The sequence below is a fragment of the Talpa occidentalis genome, unplaced genomic scaffold (genome assembly GCF_014898055.3).
Source record: "Talpa occidentalis isolate TD23 unplaced genomic scaffold, MPIMG_talOcc4v2.1 talOcc4.15, whole genome shotgun sequence".
Classification (NCBI taxonomy): domain Eukaryota; kingdom Metazoa; phylum Chordata; class Mammalia; order Eulipotyphla; family Talpidae; genus Talpa; species Talpa occidentalis.
In genome coordinates this window covers 55,391,095-55,400,025 of record NW_023601543.1, presented here as the reverse complement: position 1 = coordinate 55,400,025, position 8,931 = coordinate 55,391,095, and the positions used below count along the sequence as shown (strand labels likewise).

Here is an 8,931-nt window from a genome sequence, read left to right as displayed (position 1 = left end):
GCTCCCAGAAAGGGGATGGGTCACTAGAAGGTGAATGTTTTACCACTCAGTGTCATGACAAAATAATAACTTAAACATATTTCAAGTGCTGTCTTGTTTGATGCTAGATCTTACACATACCCATCTCCCCAGAAGGTTATCATGAGACCGTTTCTTACCACCTACCAGTTTTGATGAGGTATGGGGCCTTCTGACCTCAAATAGAGCTGCAGAATATAAAACCACTTGGCTGCAGTCTAGATTTGATTCCTCAACAATGGAGTATCCCCAAACTTTGTTATCATCCATAGGGCCCCTTTCTTTTCTCTCGTCTTTTAGGGTATGTGGGACAAGGGCATGGGGGAACTGGCACCCATGGCTCACTCTTCTTTGCACTGTCTGTGTAAGTAATAAACTGTGTAAATCTACGTGGCTCATTGTATCTTTGCCAGAGGAATCAGTCAGGTCTTGGCCTTGTCTTGTTTGTATGAACATAATCCTGATTGCTATCTATGTCTTTTACCTATAAACTGATTAGCCTGCTTGTATTTATCCAATAGTTCTCAAACTTAATTAATACTGAGGACTTTGTATGTCCTTCAGTCATTTGTATTTGGGAAGCCTGCAGTGAATTATCAAGTCCCACTGTAGGGACAGTGCAGCACCTTAGGGAGTACCACATACTACTTTATGAAGCTAAGAAGTTATGAATAATTGGTACAAGATTTCTGAAAAATAGAAGCACAAAGTATTCTTCCCAATAAAGTTTAAGTACAGTCTTATGTGTCTCAATCTTCACATTTCCCCATAAATGTGGTAAAATAACAGCAGTACATTTTTGACAGCTAGATATGACAATTTATACAATAAACATGTCATGAGCAGCTGTGGGGTACCATGTTCTAGACTCTGTCCCAAACTGGGGACACACAGGGGCAACCTAGTCTGGTTCCCAGAGCCAGGAGACCTCAGAGGATAGAAGACATAGGCATTCAGGTTATTAAGTATAATTTTGATTAAAAACTATCATAACAAAGCAGTGGTGTCTGGAAACATAAACCCTAGGGGATCAACTTTACTCTAGATTAATAAGTGTTTCTTGAAAGCAGTACTGTTTACAGATGAGAAAACCCAAAAAAGGAGAGGTAAAGTAACTTGGTAGAGGCCACTTAGCTAGCAGATGGTCAAGCCAGTTTTGAACCATGCCTGTTGGACTCCAAATCACTATTTGTTTTAATTTATAGCCACCACCTAGTTTTAGTTCCTCTGGCTCTGCTTGCCTCCAAATGTTAAAAATCTGCTAAAATTAGAGTAAACTCAAGTTAGGAAACAACTTAAGAGGAGACCAATAAATACTATTCAGTAATTTCATGTTTCCTTCTAAAAGGGGAACCTCGGAATTGAAAGCGCCCCCCAGCTGTGGGTAGACAGGAGCCGAGAGTAAACCTTTCATCTCTTCCTTTCCAAGAATCATGTTTCTGGGGATATGCTTCCTGTTGGGATTGGAACACACAAGAGAGAGCAGGAGTAGAATGGACTATTTCCCTTTCACAACCCTTCACACTTATGAAGCTGTTCATCTTCCCTGGAAGGGGCCTCTGATGTTCTCACTTTTGGCTTGTTCCTTCTTCACCAACAAAAAAATCGGGACAGACCCCAAACCTGTTGATTTCAGCACAGCTTCACTAACTCTGACTTAGATGATTTTAGCCGTTAGAGAACTCTTAGTGCAAAACTGAAGGAATGTTTGTAGTCTGTGAAGAACACAAGATGGTTTGCTATAGTCAGGAATGTTACTGCTTAACTTCCTGTTTCACTTACCTTCAAATGTAACTTTAAAGTTAGTGAATGTGCCACTAACAAGTCTACAGTCACTATACTCCCCTAAAAAATGATGATTCAAAAATGGCATCTTATGAATTTTTATAAAATTCTATAAATTTGCTCCCTGGAGGCTCCACCCCTTTGATTTTCCACATTATGAACTACATTGTCATTAGAAATCCCACTCAACACAGTGATAGAATGAACTCCTATTTTCCAATATACATATATGTATAAATAAAAATATAAAGGATAAATAAGGCATAAGGGAGAAAATATATGGCATGAGAATTTGACTCAATTTCAATGGGCCAAATTAAAAGGAAAAACTCATAACACTGGTGTGTGGTAAGGGAAGTACTAGCCACTCCAGTATGGCACCCCATAGCCAGCATTTTCTAAATAATCTAAAATTTTTCCTCCTCTTCTTCTTTTCTCTAAGTCTTATATCTTAGCTTCAATGAGGACTCTGATAACAATTTTTATTAAGTTTTTACTATGAAAATGTCAAACATATATACAAAAGTAGAGAAACATATTTAATGAACCATCATATAACTATCACCCAGCTTTAACAATTATCCAGACCAATCTTGTTTCATCAATACCTCCAAAGCTCTTAACATCCACAGACTTATTTTTAAGCAAATTCCAGGTATCATTTCCACCATAAATATTTGAGAACATATCTCTACAAGATAAGGACTCTTGTTTTCAATATAACCACAAAACCATTATCCCAACTAATATCAAGTATCAGGTCAATTTTCAAGTTATCCTGATTGTCTCACAAATGCTTTTGTTATAGTTTGGTCAAATCAGGATCCAAAAGGCCCATATATCACAATTGGTTGATATGTCACTTAAATTTCTCTGAACCTATAGGTTCAACCTTCATCTTTTTCTTTTGTTCTGGCCATTTATTTTTGAAGAAACTCTACAGTTTTGACTCTGCAGACATCATTTCTGTGGTGCACAGTGGTAAATTTCTCTCTTCCCTGTATTTTCTACAGATTAGGAATTACGTCTAGAGGCACAGTCAGATTTAGGTTTAAAATTTTGGCAAGTATATTCATAGGTGGTACAGCACACTGCCATCAGACAGCACGTAAATGTCTGGGATGACATAGGCAATATGAGTAAGAATTTTTGTTTTTTAATCTCACAGCTGCCTATGAAACACTTGTGTGACATTTGGCATGTAAAAGCCACATATATGCTAGACATTACTGTAATAACACCAGATTAGAAAATGAATGCTTTGCCATCTACAAAATGTCATTTAAGCAAACCTTCAGTGATGTCTATCATATTTCAAATTATGTCTTGTATGTTAGATATGTAAAAAAGACTAAGTAAACAAAGTACTTGCACTCAAGGACATGTAACCTAGGAAATTACAGACACATAATCATAACAGCAGAAATAGGCCATAGAGCCACATTGGAAGGCTGTACAGATACAGTGGTAGTGCAACAACCTAGATCATAGTCATTGTAATAAACTGGGAGGAAGTGTCCAGAAGCATAGGATGAGCTGTGTCCGTGGGAGTGTGAAAGAGCTCACCTGTGCTTCACAATTCCATTCATCATTGGGTTCTTTCAAATGAGTCTGAACAACATCTATGCCATTCACCTAAAAAAGAACAAAAACTCAATAGTTTTCTAGCTCATCAATTCTTCTAGTCAACAAATATTTACTGAGGGTCTACTATGGGTCACCAAACACTTAGTATTGGAAAAACCTTTAGTAATATATCCAGTGCGCTTCCACTATGAGAGCCTGAAGGAATAACAAATTCTCTTAGCTAAAATATGAAGCTAAGAAATCAAGAATACATTAGTAAACATTTTTAATCTGTGGATAAAGGCAAAATGCCTTCAAGTTTTAGTCACTATTCTAGGTTTGAAAGATATCAGGAGGATTCAGGTTAGGTTCTAGTCCTTACAGAGTTCTTATAGGTCAACAATCATTTAGAAAGATGATCATAATAGTAGAATGATACTGAGAACACTTCTTTTTTTTTTTTTTTGCTTGGTGCTTCCACAAAAGGAACTCTGAAAATGAAAAAAAATGGCCAGCTGTTAGTGCCATAGGCCCCAAAGTAACATTTTCACCATCCTTTCCTCAGATAACAACTATTGGTGGAGGAACTGCTTTCCTACAGTTGGACTTCACTTAAGGGACATGAGATAAGCAGCTCCAGTTTCAGAGCATTTACACCATTATCCTGGAAAGGCGTTCCAATGTTGGTGACACAAGATGTCTATTCTTGCCCTTACATACACACTTACTATTCATTTGATGCTTTTAAATACAAAAATGTTTAGAACATTACAAATTTCAAAAAGGAATTAAAATATTTATAGCCACCTCCATCCCTTTTGGAGTTACCTCTTTCAAAACAGTGCTCTGATCAACAGAACATAGGTTTCTTAGAAACTGTAGTTCAGGGCCTCCCCGGTGGCACAGCGGGTTGAGCGCAGCACTGTGGGCTGTCTGCAGCCTCTGCAGCGTGGGTTCAATTACCGGCCGGCCAGGGAGATTCCCACACAGTACAGCAGACCTCTCCTATCTCACCTGTGCTCCCCTCAGCAGTGTATTTTGTCAGTCAGCCTGGTCTGCTCCCTGCTCTGTCTCTGGTGAATCCTCTCACCCTCCCGCACCTCTGGCCTGTACCCCAGCTCTTGTATAAAAATAAATCTTAAAAAAAAAAGAAAGAAAAAATGCAGAAAATATTAAAAAATAAAAGAAAATGTAATTCATTAGACATCTGGGGAAATTACATATATATTATATATATAAATATATATATATAAATTACATATATATTATATATATATTAGTATTACATTTACTTAAACAGGATTTCTTTAAAAAATTTTTAAAGATAAAAATTGGGAAAAATAAATAAAAATGGACACTTATCAAGTTGGGAAGAAAAAAAATTAAAAACATGGCAATAAAAATGTCTACCTCATGTGTTAAGGTCTTAACTTTGGTCAATGCACTGTTTTTTTGTGGGGGGGTATGAGCTAAAAGACTCATCTGTATATTTTTAATGTGAGCATCAAATAAATAATGCATGGATACTATGTCATGACTCTATAGGAGTCTGTGCATCAAACACTTGCAGGATGGAGATTTTAAATGCATTCTGTTTGTTACCTCTGTATCAACTTTCAGTCTGAAGTTTTTTTCTTTTATTTATTTATTTATTTATTTATTTATTTAATTTAAAAGGACGGGTTTATTAGAAAAAAGAAAAAGGGGAAAAAGAGGCACCTATAGAGACATAGGTGAGCAGAAAACTGCTGCTGCTATTGCTGTTGCTTTTGAAAGGGAAAAGATTGTTAAGAGAGACTTCTGCATAGACGTCAGTGAACAGTCTGGGTCAAGAAATGCTTGACTTCTCTTTTAAAATGAAATTATTTTGGGGTTCATTTAATTTTTTCAAAATGAATTCCAAAGCATATATAACAACTGCCCATGTAAATTTGAAAGCGTAAAAGTGTAATAACTGTGAAATGATCTATGAAAACCTTAAGAAATTTAAGAGTTCAGTAAAAAACTCTGTACTTTTCACAGTTGTCAAATACATAATTTAAAAGCCAAAACATAAAATTATATTGTGTAATCTCTAAGGCTACCATGTGTAAGTAAAACCTACAAGGTATAAGTGAGAGCATTTTAGATGGAGGCACTTTTATGTAGGAAATAGTCGTAAGGCAGCAATCCAGGTTCTCTAGTCAGCGTATACTCGAAAAATCTCAGGTTAATGAAACTACTGGTTGATTTGGATTGTTCTAATAGGGTCAAACTGTAGGATTTAGAAAGTTAGTTTAAAAATTTAGACATGTCTTTCTGTATAAAGAAATATAATTTTGAACAAATATTTGATAATTCTACATAATTAAGAATACAAAAAATATATGATTTTTTTGAAGTTTCATTTCTACTTTCCTTGTTCCTTTGATATTTTTGTTAACTACAATATGTACTTTAGATATATTTATACATGCAAAGATCTTATTAAAAAACAGTGGCAAAAACCTTTCAAAGGTAACAAGATTCAATTTTACGACTTTAAAAAGGATAATATGTAGAATAGCAAAGTATTTAAATTATTACTATCAACTATATTTATTATTGGACTGTAGATTTTTTAAAGTTTTTTTATAACATTTATAATTTTTTTACATTTTTAGACAATATTTGTTTCCCCCCACGCCCTCAGATTGAGTCCCCATAGAATTTCCTTCCCCCAAGGCACCCATGTACCATCACCCCAGTCCCCTGTGCTCCTCCCTCCCTCCCTCCCTCCCTCCCTCCCTCCCTCTGATCCCTCTCCCTCCTCCTCCCCTGCAGTGTGTCTCTGGTTTATAATAGTCTGTTTTGCTTTGTTGTGTTTTGTGCTGTTATCATTATTTCTTTTACACTGATTGGAGGTGTCGACGTTGTAATACATTAAGCGCTATTATAGAAAGGCAGCCCCCACTCACCTCCTCTTCAAAATAGCAGTCCTTAACCATTCTGAGATGAAAAGGAACTCCCAGGGGGAATCGTGACTTAGAAAATGTCTTTAAAATGACCTCCCCCCCAACCTTAGGTGACAAAAAAACACTTAATGATTACGATATGACATATTCTAGATTATCCTAATACAACTCCTGAAGTCCACTTCACAAAGTAGGCTTTACTTCCAGCTACTTTCTGGCATGACTGAGAGATACAGGAGACCCCATTTGAGATGGGCTTCCTCATTTCAAGCAAATATCAAAGCAAATGTGAGAGTCTTTAATTTGGCAGCCAGAAAAGTCTGTTGTAATATTTAAGAGAGGTGGCTCAAGTATCCTAACAGCTGGAGAAATCTGGAACAGCAGGGTAGCAAGGAAGCAAACTCACTCAATTGGGATGTAATGACCACCTAAGAGTCCATCCCTTTGGCCATCTGCTATCGAGACAAGTCTAACTGGAATGTCACCAGCTCAAATGTGGAAGGAAATATTACTTTCCTTCCAACACTAACTGACAGGGAGGACCATGGTCCTGCTGGGGTAGTAAGAAAGGGGCAGTGGAGCTGGAAGTGGAGCCTGGCAAACCACACTCTACAAAGGAACACAGCCCTCCCTGTGAGATGCACTTATCAGGATGCATCTGGCTAAGAAATCGCTACCCTGCCGGGCAGTGTTTGGTTCAACTACACTGGGGTTATATGGGAAATGCCCGTTTGAAATAAGCAGTGAAAAACGATCAACTGTGAGGCATTTTTGAAAATCAAAATATCGCCAGAGGAATAAAGAAACGTCTGCAAAATGCGATGAGATCGCGTTTCTGGAAACAAAAAGAGTATAGAGTGTGGCATGAGCACAAGAAGCGAAATTTCCTAACACCCATTTTTTCGATTCAAAAGCGCTGGTTCAAACCAATGCCCATCACGGGAGCGCTGGCTGACAAGGGTCGGTGCTGCGAATGAGAACCTAAGTTAAGAGCAAGAATTAATCAAAGATGCCACACCCCCACGCTGACTGGATTGTCACGGCCTTCACTCCGAAACGAACCGCAAGGCTGGCACCCAAAGCACCGCAAATAGCAAGGATGCACACACGGGTGTGTGTGTGTGTGTGTGTGTGCAAAGGAAAAGACAAGCCACCAACCAACCACAGCGCTTCACGCGCGCGCGCGGACACACACGCACACAAACACACACGCACGCACACATGCACGCACACACACAGCCCAGAGCCGGTGCGCACTCAGGGCACCTTCCAACGCAGCCCGGGCAGCTGTGCTCCCGCACACAGGTCCGAGCAACCCGCGAGCAGCGATTTTCCAGGCATCTGACAAAGGAGCAAATGGCCAGAAAACTGTGCCCGGCGGGCAGACGGTTAGCGAGCGCGAGGCAGAGGTCTGCCGGGAAACAAAAGAAGCCTCCCTCCTCCCCGGGAGACCGCACATGGCACTCGAGGTGCTCGGCAGGCTGGGCTGCGGGCGCGCAGCAGGCGTCTGTGCAGGAGCGGTACATACTAGGGCTCGCTCTCTGGCAGGGACGGGGCCATGGAGTTTCCATTGGTTGGGGAACCGCCCAGCTTTAGTTTCTCCAGATATGCGGCATGCACGGGCTTGTGGCACTGGAGAACCTTGATGGCATCTTCGACTTTGAACCACTCTCGCTTCCTCCCAATGCTCACCGAGTCTTCCCAGTCCTCCAGAATCTCAGTGACAGTCAGTACATACACGTACGTTCTGTGCTTGCGATCTTGGTTCTGCTCGAAGACGCCCAGGAGCCGGCCCAACTTGCCCCTGACGCCCGCCTCCTCGTACACCTCCCGCACGGCCGCGCCGCCCGGCTCCTCCTCGGGCTCCATGCCCCCGCCCGGCACGATCCAGCGGTCCGGGTGGCGACTACTGCTCACCAGCAGCACCTCGTCCTCGCGCTCGCTCCGGAAGCACAGGCACGCTGCGCGCTGCTTGAACCCCTCCGGGTCGTAGGTGCGCGTCTGGTTCGGCTTGCACTTCATCGTCCGGGCCGCGGGCTCCTGCGCTCGCCTCTGCTCTGGCCGCCGCCGCCGCACGGTGCCGGGGAGAGAAAGGGCCAAAGCGAGGGGCGGGGAGAGACGCGCGGCTGGGCGGCGAGCCCCGGCGCCCAGGCGAGGAGGGGGCGGGGGCGGGGGCGGGGGCGGCGAGTGCGTCAGGCTTCGGCCCCCGCGCGCCCGCCCAGGGTCCCGAGCGCACGCGCCCGAGGGACGACGCGCCGCCTCCGCCGCCGCCGCCGCCGCCGCCGCCGCCGCCGCGAGCCCGCACCCCTCGCCAAGCCCCGCGCGTCTAGCGCGCCGCCATGGCTCCGCCCGCCCGCAGCCGGCCGGCTAGGGGTTGAGTGAGGTGAGGCGCCTCTGCGTGCGCGTCCGCGGCGCGATCCGCGTGCGCGTGCCCGCCGGAGGGTGAGGGGCGGGGGCCGGGGTCTCGGGGCTCCCTCCGCGCGCGGCGCCCGGGGCCCAATGCGCAGGCGCCCCGCCCCTCCAGGGCCGGCGTCGCGCGCGGCGGGGTTAAGCCCGGCGCCGGTGGCGGGCTCGGGTGCGTTCCACGTGCGCCGGTCGGCGAGCCCGGCTGTGGCGCGGCCGCACGGCT

At 43.2% G+C, this 8,931-nt stretch overlaps 1 protein-coding gene across 2 annotated transcripts; it reads right to left on the bottom strand.

The window, feature by feature from the left end:
• Positions 1-2,073: 2,073 nt before the first annotated feature.
• On the bottom strand, positions 2,074-8,417 carry LOC119246150 (diphosphoinositol polyphosphate phosphohydrolase 3-beta). Of its 2 annotated transcripts, none has more exons than XM_054695728.1 (2): positions 7,995-8,417; positions 2,074-3,438 (listed from the first exon to the last, which is right to left on the bottom strand). In XM_054695728.1, exons 1-2 carry the CDS (start codon positions 8,322-8,324, stop codon positions 3,295-3,297), a joined length of 474 nt encoding a protein of 157 aa, XP_054551703.1. In that variant the 5' UTR covers positions 8,325-8,417; the 3' UTR covers positions 2,074-3,294. The 2 variants fall into 2 exon arrangements, with proteins under 2 accessions (XP_054551703.1, XP_037368277.1); XM_037512380.2 differs by having other exon boundaries at positions 3,398-3,438; positions 7,831-8,417.
• Positions 8,418-8,931: the final 514 nt, after the last annotated feature.